The sequence below is a fragment of the Platichthys flesus genome, chromosome 1 (assembly GCF_949316205.1).
Source record: "Platichthys flesus chromosome 1, fPlaFle2.1, whole genome shotgun sequence".
In the NCBI taxonomy this organism is placed as follows: Eukaryota; Metazoa; Chordata; class Actinopteri; order Pleuronectiformes; family Pleuronectidae; genus Platichthys; species Platichthys flesus.
The window spans coordinates 17,012,616-17,039,367 of record NC_084945.1 but is presented as its reverse complement, the minus strand read 5'-3'; the positions used below and the strand labels follow the sequence as shown (position 1 = coordinate 17,039,367).

The following is a 26,752-nucleotide window of genomic DNA, read 5'->3' as shown; positions in this document are numbered from 1 at the left end:
GATGCCGAAGTGTCATTGGCAAGATACTGAACCTCTAAAATTGGCAGGACTTCAACCACCTACTGATTGCACAATATCTTATACTATGTAAATTTAAAATAAAACAATTATTTTTTACAATTTTCTGCAAATTTTGGTAAAAGTTTGAGCATGTGAAAGCCCTGAAAAGGCCAATTAATTTTCCTGAAAAATACTATTAATAATCCTTACACTTTCAATAGGGCCTCACTGTCTGTCAGTGCCTGTCAGTGCTCTGGCCCTAATTAAATTGGGAAGGGTAAAAGAGTTTCAACTTCCAGCTCCCTGTGTAGGTGTATACAATTGTGAAATTCTTTTGGTTTGCAAAATGAACAAACTAAACTAAACAAACTAATAAATATTGTTAAATTGCTGAGGCAAATTAAGTGACAACTTCACTAGTACAAATCAGTCATTAAAATGTAAAACTAGTACCACAATTTTTTTTTGTTGTTGAAATATTTCACTTTATTTCTCTTAACATATATATATAACTTAGCAAACAGAAAATAATTAAAAAAGGTAATTTATTACTCAACACATACATTACAATCATACAAGTTTGTTGTCCTCTGTGATTTATAATCATGATGAATGCAGTGGATTAAAGTTTGGGTTACAAAGTGGGTGGAGGAGACACTGGAGACGATGTGAACAGATGATGGTCAACTTATCACTTGAAGTGAGATTTAGTTTATAAATGTTAAGTCAAAACTGCTTGTCTTATTATTGAAATAACAAGACATACAAATAAAGAGAATACAACTATTGGAAAACTGCCCATAACAAATCAGCCTTTAAAGAATATGTTAACTGATATACAATCTAAGCACTGTAATAAATTAATATACAAAAACCAGAACCAAAGTATAATGACAATAGTGAGACAATAAAGCCGCTGATAAGTGATCAGTGTTGTTTTAATTCCAAGAATGACTGCCTTTAAATCGTGGATAAAATGTTACATCCACAAAGATTCAAGTATTTGATGCTAAACAATGGACGCTTGTTCAACATATACAACACGACAGCAACAGAACATTGGTGGGTCATTCCTGATGTACAATTCTAGAAACAGATCTGGACTTACTTTAAGGTCACAGAGAAGTACAGCTCAAGGCATTTGCATGTGTGGTGTAAACAAGACAAGAAAATCCACTCTCAGAGCGGTGAACTGGGTTTTTACGAGTCAAATAGTCACTGAGGAGAATCATTACTTCATAGTCAGACTCTCAGAGCCAGCGATAATATTTAACCGGCTCAACAGCGCGGAGGCCGACATGTAGGGGGTTTAAGAGCTGTTTGTATAGACTTCATTGAAGGCCAAGTGTACACAGGCACACTTAATAAGGAGCAGAGCATGGAGGGAAGAACGTGTCACAATATAATCAGGTCAGATGACACTCACATGATCTAATGCTTGTTTCAGCTTTTCCATAATTTAATGTCAAGAGCAAGAAAGTCACTTATTTAGCTCTTTTTGGAAAAAGATAAAATGGTGAAGGGTTGAATGATGACATTTTCCAGGGCTGGCACTTAAATCCAAGGCAAGAAAACTAGACAGTAAGTCCCATGTTAGCTCGTCAGCTGAGACTTTCAGTACTGCTGCTCTTCTTTCCCACAACAAATGTGCATACAGTACATTAATTAGCTATGTCCGACTAGTGTTCTCTTTGACAGCACAGTGTAGAAATGATGAATATCTGCTTCATTTGTCTTGTTTACAATTCAAAATGGCAGGAAGATGCTCTGAATAGAAAAATCTGTGATACATAAACACTTGTATCCAACATCCTAGACTGACTGTTTTCCAATTTAGTTATGAAAATCATAAAAGTGACAACGAAATTAAGTGTCACATCTAATTCAATGAAAGAAGGTTTGTCTTTTGTTTGTCTGAATAATTGCCTGCACTACTAAAGCTCTCGTTGCTGTTTGTCTGTAAACAGGATTACACAAAAAAAAAAACAGGATCCAATTTCTTTCACATGACGGAATATGGCATTAGCCCTGGCGGAGGTTTGCCCTCTGTGAGTGCCCTTCTAGTTAAAGCTGGATTGGAGCTTCTCTTCAAAGCTACAGTAGTGACAGTGATTTAAATCCATGAGCCTCGAGTTTGAGGAGTGTCACTCTCCATCCTGTCTCGTTTTCACACTCAGCCTCTCTCCCGGTCTCATTATTTCAGTGTAGAATAAAAATATATTATCAAAAGAAAGTCTCTCTATAACTTCACTGATCCATGTTTCAGTACTTAGGTCTTCACTGTGGATTACCCTGGGTTTCCATTACAATTAGTCATTCCAGTGGTGAAGGGACTCAAAGCATTGAAGAAAATCCCTTTATGTTTCTCAGTGGCTTCCATATCTCCCATCTCTAGTCCTCCTCTGCTTTCCTTCAGCGTCCTCCATTCCAAGAAAAATAATAGAATTTATTTATTCCTCTTTCTCCTCCGTCTTTAGGCAGCATTTCATCTCATTGTGGAGCAATCCACTGAACTCATCTCCAGATTTCCTCCGCCTCTGATTCCATGCGTCTCTACTCACTGTCCTCTCAGCGCATGGCTTGTGTCTGTTCCTCCTGCAGAAATGTCTGTTTCTCCATCAGTTTTCTGAACAGCCCTTGCCTGTTGCCTAGCAGCTCTGTGTGCTGACCACACTCGGCCACGCGGCGCTGATCTAGCACCGCCACAGCGTTCGCATTCTTGATGGTGGACAGACGGTGAGCGATGATCATGACCGTTCTCCCTATTGATTGGAATGAGAGGAGCAGGACATAGAAAGGAATAATAAGTATCATTCATAAAAAAACTGCAGATTAAACTGAATGTCAGTTAAGTGGACGAAATTCAAAAGACAAAGAGATGTACCTTCCATCAGGCGCTCCAATGCCTCCTGGACCAGGAACTCATTCTCAGAGTCCAGTGCACTGAGGAAAAACATTGTTTAGGATCTTTTGTTTTAACATTTGACCGAACAATGGAGACCAAGAAAATTGAGATGACAAAGATAAAGACAGTGAAGCATCGTAAGTAAAGAATATTTGTTAACTGACTGTACTTTAATTGTTAAATTCATCAGACATGACTCTCACCTGGTTGCCTCGTCTAAAAGAAGGATCTTTGGATTCTGTGGAGAGAAAAAATGAATATATTGTTCTGCAAAGTAATTCAGGTTCAACAGAAAGGATGAGCATACAAGCAACACACAGATGCTGTGGTTCTCACCTTGAGCAAAGCTCTGGCTATGGCTATCCTCTGCTTCTGACCACCTGAGACATAAACACAGAAGAGAACTTCATTTACACGTGCACATTTCACTCTGGGTTTACATAAACCCGACCTGAACCAATAGCTACACTCTAATGTGCACTGTATGGCTAGGTAGAAGCAGCAAAACTGCAATGGACAACATAACACTATAGTTTGTCATATTGAATTGATGATTATATTGTGCAATATGTAGTATATACCCATTTTATGTGAAGTTTTTAACACAATTTTTTCAGAGTTATACAGGAACAGTTGACCACTCTGACAAAGTAAATAACAAAAGACTACTGCAGATACAGTTTAATCAACATTGTTATGGTATTTCTGTTTGCCTCTCTGCCTGTTCCTCACCTGACAGCAGCACTCCTTTCTCCCCCACTATAGTGTCGAAGCCATCAGGAAAAGCCTGGACGAAATCATAGGCGTTAGCATCTCTGGCTGCTCTGTAAATGTCTTCTGTGGCCACAGCGTCGGGGAAATCTGCACCATACGCTATATTATCCCTGATGGAGCAAGAGAACAGCACGGGCTCCTGGGAGAGAGGAGGGAGGAGTGCAGGGACAATATGAGAGATGATCTTCACTCAAAATGGTAATTATTTGTTTGGACGGCTGCAGTTAATGTAAATGTATGACATGTTTTGTGTGTCTGCCCAGTTTTTGTGCTGTGAGATATGTTTATAGGTTGTTTGAACATTCATTTATTTATTACCTGGCTGACAGTTCCAATGTGACGCCTCAGCCAATAGGGATTTAGATCCCTGATGTCATGACCATCTATGGTGATGATACCTGGAGAGGAGAGTTTTTTTTAGGTTAGATATATTACATTACATGTCATTTTTTTTTTTTTTTTATATATAGTATGTGTTATGAAAGTTTTCTGGAAGCTAGTGAAAGGAGAACTCAGGCAGCAGCTGATGTCTTATGCAGAAGGTATTAATGTAGACTTGATGCACCTAGGAGCAAGTGCCATCCCCAAGTTGGATGATGTCTGCCACAGTCTCCCCATATATCTCCCTCTCCTTGCATCACCAAATCTAACGTGACATCCATGAATGGCTAGAATTGCTGTCAATCTCTATGTTACATGTAGGTGTTTGCATCCTATTGGATAGTTAAGCCTAAAGTATACATAACTAAATCACATTGTGTCCTTGCATCTTGGCACATGCTTGAAATACGCAAAAGATTTAAAGTAAGTTAGAGTTGAAGCTGGTGTCGTTCTGTCTGTCACATCTGATTTAGATATGGTCCCTCAACATAGACGCTACAATGCATTGTTGGTTGGCCCTTTATCTTTAACCTTGGGTACTGCTTAGAGAGAGAAGAGAGTATCTGTGGCATTTAGAAAGGCACCAGTCTACTTTACAGATAGGACTCGTAATATACAATATACATTAATATATAGTGGCATATACAGTAATGTGTGAGCATGTTCAAAAATTCCTCAACAGTATATAGTCCTGAACTTATTAATTTGTCATCATCGGATTTTTAAGCATCTTGATGACTGAACAGTAACTGAATGACCTCTTGTTCTCACCTCCATCGGAGTCGTACAGTCTGAGCAGCAGCGAGACCAGGGTCGATTTTCCCGACCCGCTGGATCCCACCACTGCCATGATGGTTCCAGCTGGGACCAGCAGACTAAGGTTCTGGAAAATAGGAGCCTCTTTTCGGGTCGGGTAGGCAAAAGAGACATCAGAGAACTGCAGCTCACCCTTCAGTTGGTCTACAGGGAGAACTAGACCCTCTGTGGAGGAATGGAGGACAAAGACATATAATATTTTAATTGTTAATTCTGTTATAAAATATACAAGCAAATAAGGAGGCAAAACATGAATATAAATGAAAGAAAAGAAGAGATGTTTGCAGTAATAAATAAAACCTTCACATTTTTCAAGCAAGCAGTGAATCTTTGAAAATTGTTGGCAGCAAAATACTCATGTGGTTATAGAGTGACGGCTCAGGCGATCAACTTTTCTGTTAGCAGTAATTATTCAAGGAAAATATATTCTAATTAACAATTCTGAAACTGCTTCACACTAAAGACGATCTGCTTTCTGAATACTAACATAACTCTAATATGATAAAGGAAAACAGGGAACTCATTGATGTATTGAGGTAATACTCTCCTGCCTGTATGTGTGTATGTGTGTATGTGTACTGACCGTTGAGAGGGAACTCAGGCTTTCTGTCCAGCAGCTCCCAAAGTCGGGTTCCTGCTCCAAAACCCTTCATCAGCTCAGAGTAGAATGAACTCAGTCCTAAGCATAAATACAGAAAAAAACGCACATTATCCATCATAGTTATAGTGCACATGGATGTACACAGTGCAGACGAACAGATTCATATAAGAGGACAATGCAAATGCATGTTCAGTATGTGTGTTACCTGCGATACTGATGCCCACCCAGAAGGTGTACATGAGGAACGCTGAAAGCTCTCCAACTGTCATATGCTGGCTGGCCATAAGAAGGCCTCCTTTGTAGAGCACTGACAGGATCATGATGTTTCCACTGAGACCAGTCTGAAATATCAGGATGGGGAAAAATTTAATCAGAACATCTAGACATATGAAATGATGAAAGCTGTGACATATTGAATTGAACACAGACCTCCAAATTATACAGTATATAGAGCATCTAAGTCCTTTAAGAGCTTGTTTAATCATGTCATTAAGCTGTTAAATCACTTGATGGAGTTCCCCTCTCACTGTTTCAAGAGCACAAGTGGGCTAATCTGTTCTCTGACCATGTTTGGAGTACTGGAAAATACTTTTTTTAATGATGACATCCCAAGCACAGACACAACAGGTACTTTGGTCATGTAGCAACCCTAACACACAGTGGCAAAATGCAGAAGTCTGTGTGCAACAGCTCATTTGCTAACAGTGGATTTGGTTTGCATCGCTGACACGCACACAGAACACACACACTTACCACTCCAAAGAAACCAGCTCGTAGCAAAGCTTCCTTCTTGGCCAGGCGGAGGACCTGGTCTGTCTTCTCTGCGTATGTGCTGACCTCTGACAGCTCTTTACCAAAAGCCCTGACCGTCCGCAGGTTGCTGATGCGCTCCTCCGCCAACTATACACACACACGTCCAAAATAAAAATAAATTTCATTAGAGCTTTATCTACCGGAACTTAGATTATCAACATAGCTAATTAAATCTGTCTACAATTGTAATTCAATTAGCACAGGCAGTGAAGCATTTATCAAACACACACAACTATGGGATGGACAAGATGGCTAGGGGTTGAGGGGTCTGGCTGCCGGGTGGCTACACCACTAATTCAAACAGAGAAGAGCTTTTTTAAATTCATATACTAAAAAGGAAAAACACTGAATTCAATAACATAATAACTTTGAAGTCCTATTTTGACACATCGTCCTTGTTTACAACACCTACATCCTCAAATAAGGTTTTAATAATCCCTGCCCCAAGAAAGAAAAAAACCTTCAGCTGTATCTTCAGTCTGTTTGCATTTGTACCTCTGTAGCTTGTGCGAGTGCGTCCTGTGTGCGTTTGGAGATGGAGCGAAGATATCGACCATAGACGACCGCAAGACCGGCCAGAGGAGGAACAATCATCAACACAAAGCTCGCAAGACTGGGGGAGACGTAGAACTGGAAGAGCAGAGGGGAAAACCCAGTGTTAATGGAAACCAAAAGAAGAGGGAGGAGGGGAACAAAAGACGTTCACACCAAATTACTCTGACAGTAATTACAGCAATTATTTACATTCCTTTCCTTCAATGTTCACGACACCAGGAAATCATTTTACTTCCTTGTAGGGGATACAGATTGTCCTCACGGCATGCATCATGTTTATTATCAGCTTTCTAGTAATACACATGATGCAAAAGCGTTTATGATACTTACTTACAAGTCAGTCTTACTTCCTGAACTGGCTGTTCAAGACTGTCTATATCCTAGTTCTTAGTTTGTCTGGAGTGTGGCACTCGTTCAACATAATCTTGCATTGATAAGAAGTATTTTTTTTTAACTGGTTTTCCGACAATCCACTAGTCCACAAACAATAACATAAATGGAAACTGTCAGCTCATATACAACAGCTCTGAATGGAAATATGCAAACAAAAGATCTGTCTTTGTATGTCCTACAAAGACAGAGAGCCAAAGAGGGGTTCTGTTTCTGGTTTCGATTTCTTAACTCTTTTCTCGTTTTTGACTTGGAAAGCAATTTGTGCTTAAGCTGGAAAAGTGCTTCATAAATAAAATGTATAATTACTTTATCTTTAAGATATGTACTGTAAGATGTGCTGTACTGCCCACCTGTTGTTTAACGACCGATTGTCAACATCATCGTGCATCATGAGCATATGTTTATCCTCAAACTGATTTAACATCACAAAACATGTTTTGGATTAGATATTTTAGATTGACATCACATTTCTAATTATCTGTTTTGATAAAATGAATAGACACGGTGTGAGAGATCATTATTTTGTGGCTAATAGGATATTGAGGCTGTCCTTTTTTGTAGCAATTGCGATAAAATAATTTCTTTCTCATATGAAATATAATACCCAACACACTTATCGATGCTCTAAATGATTGTCTTTTAATTCGGCATTCCGACCTGTCCTCGCCAGACACAGAGGACCACTCTGAGGGACGTACTCACCATCATACTGACACCAGCAGCTGCCTGGGCGACAGCTCTCAGACCGTCTGAAAGGTTGTCTGTGATTGAGCGCCCAACTACTGCTGTGTCAGCAGAGAGGCGGTTGATAAGCTCCCCGGTCCTGTTCCGGTCAAAAAATGCCACTTCCTGTCTGAGAATGGAGGAGAAGACGGAGGTTCTAAGATTACTAACAATCCGCTGACCTGCAGAGAGAAGGTAAAATATATTAGTGAGGAAAACAGAAACAATCAGATAATTTATTAAAATGCGAATCAGGAGAAAAATCATCATGTGTGGTTTTTTTGGGCCCATTTCATGTGAATGTGTCTGTGCAGTTTTAATCTGCCTCGTGGTCTCACCTGAGAGCTGCATGAGGTAGACTCTGGCAGCATTCGCTGCTCCACCACACAGAAACGCTCCCGTCAGCATGATACATAATGACGTCAGGGAAGCCGTCATCGCCTCGGTGTCTGTTCCAGTGGTGTAAATGGTGTCGATCACTTTACCGAGGAGGAACGGTGCAGACATGGTGACTGCACTGGAGACAGTTAGGAATCCAAAAGCAGCTGGGATGAATGATAAAAAAAAAGACAGAGAAATGAGACGTGAAAAGAAAAGTTATAATATTGCTCTCCAAATGAACACCTAAAACTACTGATCTGTAGCAGCCTTTACTGGGTAATGAAAACAATGTGATGGTGATAATATCTATGAGAACGTATTTCAAATCGAATAGACCAGAGAGCATATGAAAACTGTTTTAAAGATCTTAAATAAAAATATAACAACATGTAAAGAGTTCTTCCCTGACTCATACCGTATCCTTACACCAAGTTTAGTGGTAATGGGTCTCATAGTTTTAGAGTAATCACGCTAAAGCCCAATTCTTGCTTCTGCATCAAAGCTACCACGAAGCCTCAGCACAGACGTGTACCCAAAATTTCCCTTTGGATCAATAAAGTATTTATTTATCCATCTACCTTACACAGAGCCCTACGCCGTAACCCGACGGGCGTGCACCTCCTTATAAATGTAACGAAGCACAGAGTTGACGCAGACCACAAGAGCTGTGATGGTCCACTTGTCGCCATTTTTGAATAGAGTTTAAGGAAAGGACACGGACGACATCTTTCTTTTTCCTCGTTGCTATTCTTTAAGAAAAAGTATTGCTCTTTAACACCTATCAGCTACAACTCCAGAATGGTCCACTTGCCATTGTTCTGAAGTAAACAGAGAAGCCAGACACTTTGTAAATAAGGGGACTGGAAAGCTGAAGACACTCAACACCAGCAAAGAAACTCTACCGCCACTGGAGTTTCGGTGGAATGAATGAAAGGAATCGGCCTTTACAAACAGAATAACATGGGTGAAAGCGTAACACCCTAGGTGAAAGAAATGACATGGGATTGGCCAGAAAGGGAAATCATTTTAACAATCTTCTTAAATAAAATTAATAAAATAGCACTCCTCAATAGATCCAGTTTTGTCCTTAACGTAAAACTATGGTAATGCTAGGGTCCCCTTTACGTGTAAAGGGGGGCCCTCGCTGCTTGCGCTTCGCCCCTGGCCTTACAGACCCATTCTACACACACACAGTTTACCTGCCAGTGTCCATCTCTCTGGATGAGCGAGTCCCACAATCCTCTTCACATCCTCCAGAGGGACGGTGGTCGGCGTCTGTTCCCTATCCGTGTCTGGCTGGGTCTGCGGGGAGGACGAGGAGCCGGCTGAGGAGCTGGCGAAGGCGACAGGTGTGCATGCGACTGCCCGTGCTCGGGCTGTGGACTCGGACGGGGGTAAACAGAGGATGGAGAGCGAGCTGCGGGGCAGGACCGAGTTGAGGGGTCTGGCTGCCGGGTGGAGTGAGGAGCTAACCCCGCTCCTCCTACGGGGGACCGCTGAGAGGGTCAGGCGGAGCCCCTGGGATAGCCCCCTGGCCTGGGTCAGTCTCAGTCGGGACAAATGCCCTCCGTGTGTACAACCTGACGTGCGGACTAACAGCCACATTGTCCTAGATGCGAGCGAAATTCCCCACAGGGGAGTCAAATACATTAACCGGTGATAATAAACAAGTGGTGTCGAGGTGAGATAAGGTCCATGTCAGCTCCGCAGCCCGCAGGTCAACACACCGCCTCCATAGCCGTCCAGCTGCGAGCCTGCCGCCGCTGCATTGTCGAGTTGTGACGGTTATTGTCTCTTTTATCTGCGCTTCACAGGCGACTTCACCCAGTTTATCTCTTATCAGCGAGCAGCTAGCAGCACCACCCCGCCCGTCACGCACATCTGCCGGCTCCTGACACATATGTGGCGGAAGCGGAGACACGGGCGACACCACAATCGGCCAGAGGAGAACGTCTGATGTCCGGGTGAGGAGTGTGGAGCAGTGCGGAAGAGTGTGGAGCAGCGGGAGAGGAAAGGTGACCCTGCGGCTCCTGGTTCTTCAGAAGCTGCTGCTCGATGTCACCAGCGAGCACCAAACTTCCTCCAGGCGAGACCAATCCAGCCCAGAGCAGCCCAGTGTTTGTTTCAATGCTTTATTGACAAACAGTAACATTAACAATGATCAAAGCGAACATAACAACACGTAAAACATAACAAATCAAGCCATAAAGTAATCAGTATTAAAGAGGGTTCATAAGCCAAAAATAAATGTTCATAGGAGAGGGAGAATTCAGAATCAATACATTGGGAAATAAATGTGCAGACGTCTTGCCAACAAACAGAAGAGTGTGGAAAAGAGCAAAATAAGTGATGGATATCTCCTGGAACCATGTGACTAGAAGACACATCTATATATCTATTGCATTCTCATAGTGTTCAGTTGACTCCACAGCAGAAACCATAATTTCATGATTGGAATATTTCCATAAACTCATATATGGCTGCTTGGCAGTTGTCAATATTTTTGAGCAAATTTGCAATGCAAAAACCTATTTCCTATTTGCATCCGGTATATAAGCTGAATTTTCGATAGTTTAAAGAAGTGGTTTTCTGTTATTTTGAAAAATAAATGTTGCATAATCTTTCTGTTTTTGCATACTACTAATAATTACAAATAAGTTAATTTGAATATTATGCCATTTCTGTGTGTGTGAGAGAGAGAGGGAGATTCCGTGAGAGAGAGACATTACTCTGGAATATCTGTGCCGACCATAGTGACAACTGTTGGAGGATGATGTCGATCGACTCTCGTTTGCTTTTGGCTGGCCGGCAGGGTGAAAGTTGAAAGTTCGTCCCCATCTGAAAACAGGAGCCACGTGCCTGCTGTAAAGTCGTGAGTTCACTGAAAGAAATGTTTACAAGTGCATGAATGTTTTATATATAAGCACAGTCGATGCTCAGGGATAGTTTGATCCAGTACAGACGAGTGACAGCCCAACTATTAGCTTCTTCTGACGTCAGCTAGAACGTGCTATCTAGCTAGGTGCCGTTAGCTTTAGAAGCGGAGAGTCAGAAATATGGTTTGAATACATGAAAAGCATGTACACCCCAATAATAATAATAATCAGATCAAAAGTATATACTTCATTGGGAAGTTGTTCTTAGGCCAAAGTGCTACAACAGAACAGTACACAAGGACATATAGTATATGACCCACAGTAATAAGAATAAAAGCGAGTTGAACATTGCACCTGCCCTACAATACTTATAAAGATGAAACACTTAAGGATATAACGCTTAAAAGATTAACAACAACAGGTGACATTAAGCAAAGTGTAAATGTGCCTGACAAAGAGCAAAGGTTATTGAGATACACGGCTGAATCCAGATGTTTCAGTGTGATATACTGTGATATGCTTTGGGATGAATGAGAGTTTGAGGCGTAGGGACTTAGTAATGATTGAACATTACACATTAACCTAAATGTGACCGCTCTCAGCATGTTCTCTAATTAAGTGTGTGTTGAGTTTGTTAACTGTGCCTAAAGTACAATCACACAATGAAACGCTCGTCTTGTTTCCTGTGCACATCAGCTACAGTGATGGCTGCCATCTACTCAGGAATCCATCTGAAACTGAAGAGTCCTCAGACTCCATGGGACGACAAGCTGAAGCTGGCACGCTTTGCCTGGATCTCCTCTCAGTGTCTGCTCCCCAACAAGGAACAGGTGACAGCTGAAGTTGTCTGAGAAGATGCTCTTTGGTTGTCGTTTTTTTATTTGGGTGCAAGGTTCAGATGTTGGAAAGCCTCAGTAGCCATATATATTATCTGAGTAAAAAGTGGTTGCTGTAGTTTTATTTCATAATAGTCTTCCATGTAGATCATTGGTTAGATATCAATTATTATCAGTAGATGTTATGAGTCCTCTGTTTTAATCCTTTCTCATGGCTGTCTGATTATAGTTTGAAGTGGGGAGCTAACTTAAAAAATACTTAATTGCCTAGGGGTCTGCAGGTCCTCCACAATTACAAATAGCACTTTAAAACAGGTTTCCTGCATTCCTTTATTTATTTGTTATTTTACACATAAGTTCCAGTTGAAGCAGTTGTCATAGCAACACTAGCTGATGTAGTTGTATTGTTGTAAATGAAGGAATAATCATATGATGATAGTTCTATTTGTGTAATAAAATGTAAAAAATGGGTTGTAGCTTCGCTGCAGATGAATTTGCGGAACATTTGCCTCACTTGTTCCTTTGCTCTGGTACCAATGGCTTTTGTATTAATTATATTTATGATGTCTACTAGAGGATTTGGATTTATAATTGGCGTCTATCTTAGTGCACATTACTTGACAGGCCTTCATTAGGACTGTGCTGATACAGTGACCACAGTGTGGACTTTGGAGGATTTGGAATTTTTTTTACTGTGGAGGATTTGGGAATTTTTTTTCATTGTCTGTAGTTGATTTAGATTTTATTTAATTCGTGTCTGCTTTAGGATAGTTGGAAAAAAGCCTGTGTTAATTTAATTCAAACACTTTATTTCAATGACTGTCTTAACCTTTTCTCACTGCAGGTGCTGTTGGACTGGTGCACCCATGCTTTGACAGGCTGGTACAACAAGAAGGTGGAGTTCTCTCAGAATGTACTGGAAGGCCTGTGGTGTTACCTTGATGACCTGCTTCGCAGCCGAAAGCTCCACTCACTTCTCAAACAGGGAAAGACGGTCAGCCTGAGGCTCAACATGGCACAGGTGTTTGTTTACGGCAGAATTATGTGTTGGTCAATACGCTTGCATATTCATACTTAAGAAACAGGATGTGTCGAGGTTTGTATATGAAGGTTTCATTCCTTGTTCCTCTTTTTTCCTCCAGCTGCTGCTTGAGCGTCTCCAGGAGTGTTCTCGTGTTGGCTCCAAGTCACTGGTGTGCGCGGCCACCATACTGAGCGTGTGTCAGGGCATTCTCTCTTCTCCCGTGCTCTCATCTGTCTTCATCACCAAGTATGAACTCATGGTTGACCTGCTGGCCAAACTCTGCTCGATGGCCTGCTGTGAGCTTCAGCAGCCTTTGCTCACAGAAATCATAGTGACTGAGTCTGATACATGTCAAGATGAGGCGATGAGCGAGCCTCTTCAAACTCCACTTGCTAACAGTAGGGACACGTTGGACTCTCCTGCAGATCAGCCAGAGTTAGATACCAATAAACCAGCTTCCAAACCAAATGAAAACCATTCATCTAAATTGTTTGAGGTGCTGCTTCAGGTGTTGTCATGTTATTTAGCGGTACAGCGACAACAAGCCAACCCTAACAGGGTCTTTACCCTGGTGACCAACCAGCTGATCCAGCCATTAGTGCTGCTTAGGCATCTGCTGACTTCTGGGGAATTTGCTCCCTCTCACACACATCTGCGTCTCCGTCAGCCGCTGTGCAGAGACATCCGCGTCAAGATTGACTCCATCCTTCAGTCTGCCCTCTTCCCGTCCGAGCACCTGACCTCTTACAAGGAGGAGCTCCTTCCATCGAAAGGCGAGCCTGGGAAACGTGGTCCAGGAGGAGCAAAAGGCCCCCTGAAGCCAATCAGTGCCATTATTCCCAAACTAAGGGCACAGGGCTACTGTGAGCCGCACCTACACTACTCTGTGAAGTCCAACACGTTGTCTCTGCTGTTTAAATTTTTTCTGGAAAGCTATGGGAACGGTAGAGGAGAGAATGAAGAAGAACAGAAGATGCTGTGTTTCTATTTTCTCACGAAATTGGTCACAGCATTAGATCTATGTCTCGATGGAGAGCAGTCAGTGTCTGAGTCGACTGGGCAGATGTCTTCCCCGGACTCCCTCCATTCCCCAGAGAGCTGGACATTGGCTCTGTTGTCTGTGGAGTCCCTGCTAACCCAGGCTCTGTCAGCAGATATTTATAACGTAGCAGCAGACAGAATACGACACAAAGAGGTCCAGCTCAACTTTTACAGAGCACTGGGGCAAATGCTCTTCAACCAGGCTCAGCCAAGGTAACACGAACCTCCTTGATGTGTTTTTCCTGATCTTTTTTTTCATATAAACAATCTTTTGGTCATTAACTGTAAAAGTCTAATATCTTGTCTTTCAGCATCCCAGCATGGTACCGCTGTTTGAAGGTGCTCTTGAGTCTTAACCATCTGATTCTTGAACCAGACCTGGACCAGCTGTTATCTTCAGCCTGGGTTAATTCGGAGTGCATGGAAGCACGAGTGCAGCGCGCCAGACAGGTCATAATTCTAACAGTAATTCCTAAATTTGATTTTGTAATAATATGATATTTGTATTTATTACATATGCACAAAATATCTTGGGTTTTGAGGTCACGGTTCGGTATGTGTTTACTTAACAGACGATGGCTGTCACCCTCCAAATCCCAAATACTGCTGCAATCTACAAATAAAGTTAATTTACTAAAGTAAAATAATTACGAGAAACTTACGCTATTTGATACACATGCGCTCAGAACAGAAAGGCCGATAAATTGTTTCAGCACAAATACATTTACTGTTACAACCCTAATGCAAATTTTATAAAAAATCAAGAGAATTGAATACATGTAAATATAGAATTGAGTCTTTGTAAACAGATGAATTGGAAAGATTCTGGATATTTGTCTCAACAGCTGATGGTGTGCAGTCTCCTCCAGACCTACACTAAGCTCCGTCAGATCCCTCGCTTCTTCTCGGAGCTCCTGTCTGTGATCTGTCAGCCAGCTCTGGAAGAACTCCGACCTCCTCTGCTGTCCGAGGCGGTCTCCGTCTCCCTCGGGACTTGTCTTCTGGACACACCCCCGTCCCAGTGCCTCGAGATCTGTTCATCAATGCTGGAGAGCATAAGGACATGGATACTCCCTGACCTGGTGAAGGAAGAAAAAGAGGCAGAGAAGATGGACACTGATGGAGGAGGAGATGATAAAAAAAGCCAACTTAATGTGGACCAAGAGAGACAAGATGCATCTCTGAAGGTCTTCTCCCTCAGCCAGCTCCTTCATGCGGTTTTATTCAGCCTGAAAACTCTAGACAATACATCTCCTCTTCCTTTAGTCAGGCAGGGTCAAGCCCTGATGAATGAGATGCAGCAGGTAGTCAAGGAGTTACTACAGGTGTTGCCAAGAGAAAAGAGGATAAAAAAGACGCCAAGGAAAGGCAAAAAGAAAATGGACCACAAAGAGCCAGAGAGGGTCACAGTGCTGTGGGAACAGAAGACCCAGGAGGCCACTCTGCTCCTCAGGTACACCTGGGTGGAATTGGACACGCTTTTTGATATCCACTGTGGTAAATACACATCTCCTGACTCTGACCAGGAGGCAGCTGTCGGTGAGACTGGGGAGGAAGCTCGTTCTAATGCTCTGCTCCAAACACGCATTGAGAGTCTTCTATCTGGTGACATTTTACCTGCACATCTCTATCCCTCCCCCTCCTTCAGCCCCATGAGCTGCTTGCTGCTCAAACTCCTGACCTTACAGCAGATGAAGAGAGTAATGCTGAAGTGCAACTTACCGTGTGAATCCAGCACTACTGCACTGCTTAACAGGACAGCCCACTTTATTTCAGCTGATCTGAAGCTTGAGGAGACTCCAGGTGGAGAGCAGGTGTGGGACGGGCAGCTAAGCAGCGTAAACAGCAGCTCCTATGTTGTTGCACACTGGCATCTTGTCGCATCCAATCTGCCTTTGATTGCTCCCTACCTGAGTGGAGAGGACATGGGCTGCATGGCAGATTTTCTCGTCGGGTCTCTCCTCAGCGAACAGTCAGACGGAGGGATGGACTGTCCACCCAGCTGTCTGACCATCTCCCTCATATCATCGCAGCTTCTCCAAAGCCTAATTCTCCCCGAGTTACCTTCACTTAACTCTGCTATAGTTTGTTCCATAGCACAAATGATTTATGGTGTCCTCCTTGTGGCACATGCACCCAAGGTTTGTGCTACACTCCCAAAGATTCAGGAAGACGGAAGTGATGTGAGTCCTCCCTCTCCCAAACTGGTGGAAAAGGAGACCATAGTTGAGGATATTCTGGCGTCCTCTAAGACTGGAGACGTGTTTGTATCACTCACGGACTCACAGACCAAGGAACTGGTGAACTTAATTCAAATCTTAACACAACTTAACCCAGATGCTATGAACTCTGAGGATCTCGCCTCTGTTTTCCTCCTCCTCTTCATGATGCTCACCTCCGCCTCCTGTCAGTCAGACGATCGTCCTGACTCTGAAGCTGATGCTGTGTTCCAGGCGAAGCTGCTCAGGATCCTGATCCCTCTTGTGGAGAGCAGACACTTAAAAGGTGTTTTGAAGCTCATTCATGCTGGTTCTCTGCTGCAGGCTACTGTGTCTTCTCTTCTCTGGCATAGCAACAGTGGAAGATATCGAGCCACAAACAGCCTTGATTGGATGGACTTAATCAAAGCAGTGCAGGACTTCATCAGGGCATTGGTCCAGTTGATTATATTCAGAAACAGCAGCGTCCAACTCAACCTGAATCAGTTCGTTGCTTTTCTTACCAGTAAGGAAAAGCCAAGCGGGCACAATGTTGCACTAAGTTCAGCAACTGTTTCAGGAAAACCAGATCCAGGAGCATCCATTTCTTCTGATCATCTTGAGCTGGCATCACTGTCTTCTTTTATCCAGGAGATGACCTCTAACCTGGGTAGGAGTAAACTAATGGATCAGACCTTGACCCAAATGATAACAAAAGTGAATGCTACACTGGGACCAGCTGTTGAGTCCGCCATAAGACCTCAGACTGCCGGCGAAGCAGCCGTCCAACCAGTTGTCGTCCTCGATCAAGCCTTTGTGGTAGAAGTTGTTACCGTCATGCTGCACTGTGAACTGTCCTCACTGTCAGTGGAAGAACAGAACAAGCAGGATGGCTCCACGCTCACCCTGAGCCACATGACCCTCTATCAGAGCATGTGCCAGCAGATACTCCGAGAATTAACCTCTGACCTCAGGCCAATGGAATCTCTGGTCTCCGATCTCCATTTCCTGTCCTTATTCTACAAGGCAGCAGAGATGACGAGAGGAGACGAGGAGACGAGAGAAAAGGAGCTGGATGAGCTGTACGCTCAGATCCTGCAGAATGTGCAGGGACTGCTGAAAGGTAAACGGACAGACTGGACACCAGTCTATAAAACCCTTGGCATAAGCTCAGATATATGTCAACACCTAAAGACCAAACACTATTGTAAAAGTTAAAAGCATTACATTTATTTCTTGATATGTGTATAGAGTTACACTGTGTTGTTGTGTCACGTCTCTATCAAAAAGACTGATATGACTTCAAACTGTTTATTTTGCCTGCAGCTCCACGGCTGTCAACAAAAGAGGTCTCTGAGCTGGAGCCAGCAGTGCAGGAGCTGCTGCGCCACCTGGTGGAGAAAAGCACGGCTGCTCAGTTCAAGCTGCTGCTCCTGATGATCAGAGAAGGACTTAACTCTGGCGAACTGAGGGCTGGAAACTACAGGGTGAGGCCAAGATCTGTCCCAATCGCTTCTGTTGTTTCATGTTTAAAGAGGATCACTTAAAAAAATAATTGCTTTAATCTTGTCACTGTTCCTCCTCTGTTCTGCAGGAGGTGCTGTCTGCAGTAACCATCACTAAGCTGCTGTTCTATTGTCAGTTACCTGAGCCCTGCTATAAAGCTCTGTGGCACATTGCACCGGAGATTATATCTGCTATGGTGGTGAGAAAACACACACACACACACACATACAGGGATAGTTCACCGGAAATTTTAAATTCACTCATTATCTACTCACTGCTATTACCCCCTGAGACCCGTAGCATGTTTGTGACATCAAACACTTCACCCACCCCTCCATCGGCATAGTGCTGAGTGGATAATTAATGAATTTTCATTTTACGGTGAACTATCTTTTTAAACACAAAGTCACACAAAGCAAACACAGGAAGGAGCAGGCTTCAGTGAGCATCATACAAACATACAGAGCTTATAGACGGATATGTTGAAGTGTCCAAATCCAAACTGTAGGAGTTCCATTAAACAAGCTGTATTTACATTTTGATCATCCTTTGAGTTTTAGATGTGTAGACAGAAGAAATTATAACTAATCAGTGTAACTTGCGCTGCATTTTTTTAAACAAGCAGGGACAGTGCCACGCTGAGAGCATTTTTAATATGTTCTTCAGACGTCAGTGATATTTCTTCAGGAAGTGCAGCACATGTGACAGCTGTCAGGAGTGACTGTGCAAACAGATGATGGTCAGACTGCTGATTTCCACTGGAATGTCTCAATGTGGTCAATGTGCTTTCAATTAGGCCGGCTGGGTGGAGAAAACAGACAACACAGCAATCTGCTTATATCATACTGTAAACACTCACTCACACACACACACCCAAATTGGACTTAAATATGTTAATAATGCTGTTGTTTCCTCTGTTACGACCTTCACTATGTCCATATGTCTTCAGTCATTGATTTGTTTCCGCCTCAGTCTTCTCTTGAGACGATGTAAAATGAGTCTAAAAGTCTAAAATCGTCAGATTTTCTTGGTTTAAGATGATGGATGGAGTTTATGTTTTCACCCCTGTACAATTGTTGGGTGGTGTGATTGTAAGCAAGATTACACAAAAAATCCAGACAGATTTCCACGAAACTTGGTGGAATGATGTTGTGTGGGTCAATGAAGAACCCATTAGAGAGGATCTGGATCAGGAAAAGATCAAGGAATTTCCTTTCAGTTTCTTTAACATTGGAAGATAAGGCATTATTCAACATTTCTCCTTATAAATCATGGATCTTGAATAAAAAAATCTGATGTTTAGGTGACTGATATTTATGAGTGTCTGAAATTTAAAGCAGATCCAAATAAACATCTAGATCTAGTAAATTGTGGTTTCATAAGGGGACTGTAAAGCTTCAAAAAGTTGTCATACTTTGTGTGTATGTGTCTTTACTTGCAGTTCTTGGTAAGAGCATCTGGACTGGACAGCTCTCTAACGCTTTCCTTTACCGTTCCTACGGTGACTTCAATGACATCACTGCTGCGGCAGGGGGAGGGGCTCTTCACCAACCCTCATCACGTGGTCATGGTGCTTGGCGCGCTGCAGTCTGTGCCCCTCGACCACTTGTCCCCAACTGTCTACCAGTCAGCCTTCTTGGCTGTTCATGAGGCGCTGTTCGCCATCATCCAGTGTCATACTCAGGTAGGAAGAGACAGAAGGTTGGGTGGTTTCCAAGCTCAGATGCTTTTAGTAGAGGATAATTCCGACAATACTGGATTCTTGAGGCCTGATGTATATACTTAGAGTGAAAAAGTTATCCTTAACATAAACTCATACCATAAACCAACATTTTTGATCTATATCTCTAGGATTTATGATTTTGAAGATTTGTGACCAAGATGCACACATTTTACATTGGAAGAATCAACTTATCTGGTAAACAACCTGTTTAAAGGCTTTACTGTTTTTAAATTACTTGCAATTTATCATTTCTTAGATAACAAGATGTCAGATATTGGCAGATCTCAACAAATATATCAAACTGGCCAATTTTTTTATATAGCTCCAGTCCAGAAGTTATCCAAGTATCCAAATCTGTGTTTCATTTGACAGAATTGCAACAGGATGTGATGTAATCCAAAGAACAAGAAGACATTTAAAGGAACACCGCAAACTAAAGTGTTGTTAACATATAACCACACTCATAGCAATAGATATTTGGAGCACCTTCACTGTAGGTCAATAGAGAATATGTGCCTTAAACTGTGCTGCAGAAATGTCAGCTTTAGTTTTAGTTTGCATTGCAAACAAAATGTGGGAAAAATCAACCTTTTATGTCTCCTAGTTTTTAAAACTTTTTGAAGGGGATTTGATGTCCTAGCCTGCATATGGCCTTTTGTTGTACTGGTGTTGATGTAATAACTTTTGAGTTTCTCACTGGTTAAAAGGTTGAAAGTGTTCTTTGTTAAGAAACAGCGACAGAGAGCGACTGAAATAAGTCGGCTGTGTTGAATAAAACAGAGCAAGAACCAGCTAACTGATTTCAGATGTTTGTGAGGACAAAAGACAGCAGTAGATCTAGAAGGATCGAGAGAGGAGGGAGAGAGAACTGAAAGGAAGCAGATAATAAAAGACTACATTTATACGAGAGGGAAATAAAAAAAAAGTGATAAACAGAAGAGAGCATGAGGTGGAGAACAAAAGAATGAGGAGTAAGTGAGGGAAGTTTTAGGACATTGAAGATATGAGAGGAAGTGAAGTGGATGGAGGGAGGGAGGTGGAGAGGTGAGAGGTAGGGGAGCTGGCAGACAGGTTAGGTTGGCATGGAGCGGGTTCAAGTCAATGGAAACCATTACTGAGCTCCAACCAAAGCTGGTGACGTCACCCCCTCTCTCTAATTATTCCTTCTCCATCCCTCACTCTATCCGCTGTAGTCTTCAAGCAAAGAGAGGTACCAAATGAAATGCAAGCATAGCTCTTGTGGGAAGCCATCCTTACCTCAGTCTTATACTGAAAAGTATGTTGGTAGCTGCTCTGTAGTGACTCGAACAGGGAAAATTATGAAACAGATAGATGTTACGATATTGTAATAATTCAAAAACATTTCTTTGTTTAAATATTAATGTTCGCTAACTTTACATTTTTCTCCTTTAAAATGTCTTTAACCACAGAAAACTGAAACTGAATCTGTTACAGTATCACATTATTCTCTATGTTTGTTGCAAAGTTACATATTTAAGACACCCTGGCTGTACCATTAGATCACAATAATGTCTTGTGCATCATTTTCTACCCTTTACTTTAAAACAAAAATTACCTCTACATTTCTTTCTGATGCAATAACCAGGTTGAGCTGGATCCATTTGAAAATATATTGTTTCATTACATATATTGATACACCTATTATACCCCTGCTAAAGAGAACAGTACATTTGCAGTATCTACAAGATTTAAGCTAAATCTCACCTGGCCCCCCTAAGATGGAAAAATCATTATGGATGTTTTATGGCAACCGACCACAAACATTATGACAGTCCAACTACAATCTGTCAGTTTTACCTCCTGATCAGACAAAACGTGTGAAATCTAAAATATGTTTGTGTGTGTGTGTCTAGGTGTTGTCAAATGCAGCTCCATCCTTTCTAAATGTCTTCTATCGCCTGGTGGCATCCATTATGCAGGAGGGTCGGCAGAGAGGTGTCAGTGACACAGGTAACATCTACAAGCTCAGAAAAGTTGACTCACTGTTTTAATTAATTTGGAGAAAAACCTGCGGTTTGAATGTGAACGTGAATAAACATGTGATTTAATCTAGTCGTAAAAGCAGGTAGTTTAGGGGTTTTATTTCAGAGTAATAGGAACATTTAGAAAATTCCTCCGGCCCTAATATAATAAACCCCATTCATCCGGTTCCCCAGCATGTCAAGGGAAATGTACATGTGCACTTTTCTGTCCTTGAATTGTAAAAGATTCAGTGAAATAACTTTGATGTCAGTTCAATGCTGAATTAAATAAAAAAGAGGAGATTCATCTTTCTGCCCTACGTGAGTTACTGGAACCGACAGGGACTCGGTGTCGTGCCCAGTCACTTTTCAACACTGTTGGCAGCTTCTGATATTTACTCAACAGCAGCCGCCTCCCAGAAACCGTGAAATATTAAGTCAGTGAGTTTTCTTGGTCTCAATTAGGTTTTTCGTTAAATCCCTGGTAGACCGCTGTAATCCTCTGCAGAAATCTGTGACCATAGAAACTTCTCCACAGCAACAACACAGCTGATTCAGTGTGTTGTAGAAGTATCTAACATTATTGATGTGCTCAGTTTTGTGCATGATGTGCACACTTAAATCCAAGTATCATTTATAATCTTGGCCTAAAAACAAGTGTTAATGAGGCAGCATTGTAGTGCAACATAGTCAATGAAACTAGAGCCGCTAACAGGATCGAAAATGAATGTTTCCTACAGTAAACTAAGTGTAGCTGCAGGCAAAACAGTGAGTCCCGGGTATAATGTGTAAACATAACATTTACTTTCCGCATATAACCATGTAAATAAATTGATATCTCGCTTTACATTTTTTAGGTTCTGATTGTGACGTGTATCACAAGTGCTCCAGACTGACACAGAGGATGTTTTCTCACATTGCTGCTACAGCTGAGAGCTTCAGCACACTGTCGACCTTCATGGTGGCTCAGTACGTCACAGAGCTCCAGAAGGTAAAAACACTTAAACTCATTCTAACCTGAACTTTAAAGTGTTAATCTTTATAAACAGATTCTTCATGAATGTAAATCATGTAGGCGAGCGACAAGATTTTGGGGCAGAAAGCCTTGGTTTCAGTCTGTACTTTGACCTATCACGCGTGAGCAGGTTTTGGATGCCCGCAGGTCAGTCCCTCTGGTAGACCAAAAGAGGCAGGACTCATTGACCAAAATGGCTATTAGCTTTTTATTTAATCTGCATTCATATTAGAATAGCTGTTAAAAAAGACCACTTGAAAAAGTGTCTGGACCTAAAACATCTACAAAAAACTGCTGATTGTGTTTAGTGTGGCTAAACGTTTTACTTCTGTGATAAAAGAAAACTTGTCAGACTGTAAACAGTGTAAAGCAAATGGAAGACAAGGACTTGGCCTGGATATCTGCTGTCTACAACTGAAGCCTCAAAGAATTACCCGTTGCCTCCAGAGGTTAATCTGTCATCATACGATAGCTGATGACCGCCGAGATTACTAAGTGTTAACCCACAAACAACTCTTTGAAGAGGTGTCAGAAAATAAGGACTTGCTAACACCAGATCCTCACTTTGTAGGTCCTCACAAAGATAGAAGTACATGTACACACACACACACACACACACACACTTAATCACACACAGTTATACAGTCAGCACAGTTCCTCGTCCAAACCCAACTGTTAGAGCCTGCGGTTTCATTACAGCTGTGAGTGACACACTTACACACACATACAGAATATGTGGATGTATAAGTGAGGCGGTAGGATCTCAGCTGATCCTTTGAGCCCGTCCAGTTTGTCTGGTGGTTAGCGCTGAGCTGGAGAGATTGAGTCGGGCTGCGTGACGGAGACGCTGACGCACACGGGCAAAGATGGCAACTATTTCCATTGGCCGCATTGCAATAGTTCACACATCTCGGTGAGCGGGTCCCGTATTACTGTAAGTCACTGTGCAGAAAGTTTCAGGCTGGATGTTCCCTCAGAGCAGTGAGTCACGTCTGGATGGTGAACGTGGCTCCTCTCTGCTACCAGACTGTATTTAACGCGATGCCAACCTGACTCAGCAGTCTGCAGCAGAGTCGCACACCAAGAGGAATACATGAAAGTACACATTCAGACAGACTGACTGGTTCAGAAGTGGTGTTTGAGCTTCTTTGAGTCATCTAATAATCCAGAAAATTGGATTTATGTTGTGCTTTTTATCAGAGAGTTCAAAGAGATGGACCTATTTGCGAGTCCAAGGTAATTTAGTTGTCTGTCTCTCTGTTGTCTGATCGGTGTCTAATGGCTCTTAGCCGGAATAAAACTTTCCATGCAGCAGTCGGGTGTAATTAAATTAGGGTGGAGCTGCAATTAGAAAGTGAAGTTTTTTTTGTGGTCAAGTTTGAGACTTTGGGCTACATTTGGATACATTTGTTCACCGTAATTCAGCAGGATTCATTGTATCAAGAGATTCCCATTACAAAACAAGTCCAGTGACACAAATCTACACGAATGTGATCTACTTTAGCAGCTACAGAAGATGTAGTTTGATTGGTTAGTTTCTGTTGGAGAGCTTTAGAATTTCTTTAACATGTAACTCCATCTTTCCTCACTCTTATTCACTATCTGTGACAGATTTTCTTGGTTTCATTACTGCAGTAAAACTCTGAGAAACACGCACAACTTATGTTCACTCATCATGAGTTTGTTTCCTCTTTGGCAACAGGACATGATGCAGCAGCTTTCAGAAAATCCTGTAGGTCAAATTGAACAAACTGAACATTACAGACTGATTAAGTGTAAAAGACTCACTATAGATGGACGTGAAAACTCTCCATTCCCTTAACATAAAGGCTACAAGTGCAAATGTGTTTGTAGTAAAGACTGGATGTGAGAGGAGAGTGACCCATTGGCCACCAATATAACATTGGTTGGTTTTTGACCCCCCCTGGGCTCCTGTTTTGTATCTGTTTTCGTGCACGTGTTTATGTGTGAGTGAGAAACAAGAAAAGGAGATTATATCAGTGCTGCTCGGCATAACTAATTCTATTCATGGGAAATCAACCAGTGAGACAGATCTCGTAATAACTCCCTCTTTACTCTCCTCACCAGGTTACTCTGCGACCAGACGTTAAGCTGCATCTCACTGAGGGGATCTATCAGATTATGGACCTGTGCATGGAGCAAGACATCAAGTTTCTGATGGCAGGACTGCAGATGGGAGTCAGAGAGGTGTTCAACGAGCTGTACGGCAGCTACACCCACTACCACAAAGCAGAGAGGCAAGGAGAGGAAAAGTACACTGTTTGATTCGATTAGGAAAACAATTGTCTGGAAAGGGAAAGATTATGTGATTTCTGCATTTCAATGAGACAGGCTGGTGTAAATCATCCGATGTTTAGGCAGTTATCTCTGGTTCTGTTCAGACCTGGTATTTACATCCATTCTGAGGGATCCAATGACAAGGCGGCAGGGTAAAGGGAAGCGATCAGAGTCAGGAGGAACTATGGTGTGTAGATCTACTATGAACAAAGATTGAACCCATTTGAAAGAAAAATTGAAATCATATGTTTTAGTCATTATGAAACTGTAGGAAGTCAGAGGACATCAGCTGAGTAGTCTGTCGTTAAGATGTGGCCAAGGATACATTTGTGTCCACACAGCGAATGTGGCCAAGTGCATCTCAGACCACCTCCGACTGTGGTCTGAGTGATCGGATGTCAGCTGACCACTTGTGATCACATCATTCAGGACAAGGTCTGAGCGAGGTCACTGAGGAAGATGTCGGTTTGTGACCCACAGCCATTAAGAACAAAACAGTACTCTTTGATATAACTGGTTAATATGGTATTCGAACACAAAGCTATCTGCTAGTGGATTACTTTGGAGAACATGACTGGAGCAACAGCCACCATTCGCATAGTGTCAGAGTCGATATGTGAACTGATCATGTGGAAGTGTTTCCTTTTGCTGCAACCATGACAAATGATACGTAAAATATTGTGTTAATAATATAAATAAAACCAACTGGTTTAAGTGAGATATGATGCTTATTTTACTGTTGGGTGAAAAATGGCGACAAATGGGAATTGTACATATTTTCTTTAGCTTTGTTTCTTTACCAATCGTTAATCATTTTATATGGAGACATTTCAATACAATACTTTCTCAACCCAATCTGCGTCTGCGTCTTTTTGTGCACTCTACTGTTTTCATGTACTTTTTGCCTTTTTTTTGATTGAGTTCATTAGACGATCAGAAAGGAAATATGAAGGGAGATCAAAGAGGAAGAAATTCAACAGTCACCTGATAAAAAATAGGAACATAGCAGGCCCTTCAATGTCGAAGCTTGTGGTTTCTATTATCTAATCCCTCATACAAACACATTGAAGTTCCAACATTTCCTTGGGTGTGGTTTTCTGCTTTAGTTACACCAACCGAGCACTAAATGTCTGCTGCTCACATCCTGCCAGCCTCTGTTACTTTATTGATTTACTGTATATGCTTGCGCCTTAAGGTCAAATGCAGAAACAGAGTCTTAAACTAATGAGTGGAAAGCTCCTCTATTTACCAATGAACGTTCATAAAAGTTACTGTAAATCTGTCATTGTGAGACGCCCCCAGAAGAAACGCTGTCGCCCCAATAACAGGTTGCTTTATGTCATAATGAATTGATGTGACAGTTGTTTTTTCTGACTTTGAAGAGAAACACTAAGCTGTTGATTCAAGAAGTGGCAGTAAGTGAAACCTTTTTGTGCTATAAATGTTTTATTTAAACGGACATTATACACATTGATGCAAGAGTCCGAACCGAGTGGAGCTCTTTAAGGAATACGGAAGTATTTTTTGATTAATCACATAATGTTGTTGGGCCTTTGGGGAACTGAAAGTTTAGGTTTCAATTCTCAGTGCTGTTATAATAACTGATTAATGTTACAATAGCGTATTAGAAAGTCGTCTCCAATGTTTGGACCCCACTGTTTATTTTAATTGGGGGATTTTTTTTTAAATTGTAGTGCAGTTAAAATTCAAATGAATAAGACTGACTGTTTGCCACTGTCCCTCCATGTACATGATTGTATTGACATTCTCATTTTACTGTTTAAAGGACTTTTATAAGATTACTTGAAAACTCTCCTCCTACAGATGACATGTTTGACCAGAAGGTTAATGTACACGGTTGAGAATGCAGAGAAAATATTCAGTGAGAGTCAAAGCAATGTTCAAGAAAAT

At 41.8% G+C, this 26,752-nt stretch overlaps 2 protein-coding genes across 2 annotated transcripts; one reads left to right on the top strand and one right to left on the bottom strand.

Moving 5' to 3' along the window:
- Positions 1 to 920: 920 nt before the first annotated feature.
- abcb10 (ATP-binding cassette, sub-family B (MDR/TAP), member 10) lies at positions 921 to 10,398 on the bottom strand. The gene is made up of 14 exons (XM_062387001.1): positions 9,542 to 10,398; positions 8,300 to 8,506; positions 7,941 to 8,143; positions 6,786 to 6,920; positions 6,231 to 6,377; positions 5,683 to 5,818; positions 5,460 to 5,555; positions 4,832 to 5,041; positions 3,998 to 4,077; positions 3,638 to 3,818; positions 3,242 to 3,285; positions 3,109 to 3,143; positions 2,885 to 2,943; positions 921 to 2,762 (listed from the first exon to the last, which is right to left on the bottom strand). The coding sequence occupies exons 1-14, from the start codon at positions 9,990 to 9,992 to the stop codon at positions 2,569 to 2,571; spliced, it is 2,178 nt and encodes a 725-aa protein (XP_062242985.1). The 5' UTR covers positions 9,993 to 10,398; the 3' UTR covers positions 921 to 2,568.
- Positions 10,399 to 11,072: 674 nt separating this feature from the next.
- urb2 (URB2 ribosome biogenesis homolog) lies at positions 11,073 to 25,696 on the top strand. Its single transcript, XM_062386988.1, has 12 exons — positions 11,073 to 11,214; positions 11,915 to 12,048; positions 12,899 to 13,075; positions 13,197 to 14,332; positions 14,431 to 14,569; positions 14,965 to 17,440; positions 17,644 to 17,804; positions 17,912 to 18,022; positions 19,265 to 19,507; positions 21,421 to 21,517; positions 22,386 to 22,519; positions 24,632 to 25,696. Exons 2-12 carry the CDS (start codon positions 11,923 to 11,925, stop codon positions 24,827 to 24,829), a joined length of 4,998 nt encoding a protein of 1,665 aa, XP_062242972.1. The 5' UTR covers positions 11,073 to 11,214; positions 11,915 to 11,922; the 3' UTR covers positions 24,830 to 25,696.
- The last annotated feature ends 1,056 nt before the right edge of the window (positions 25,697 to 26,752 follow it).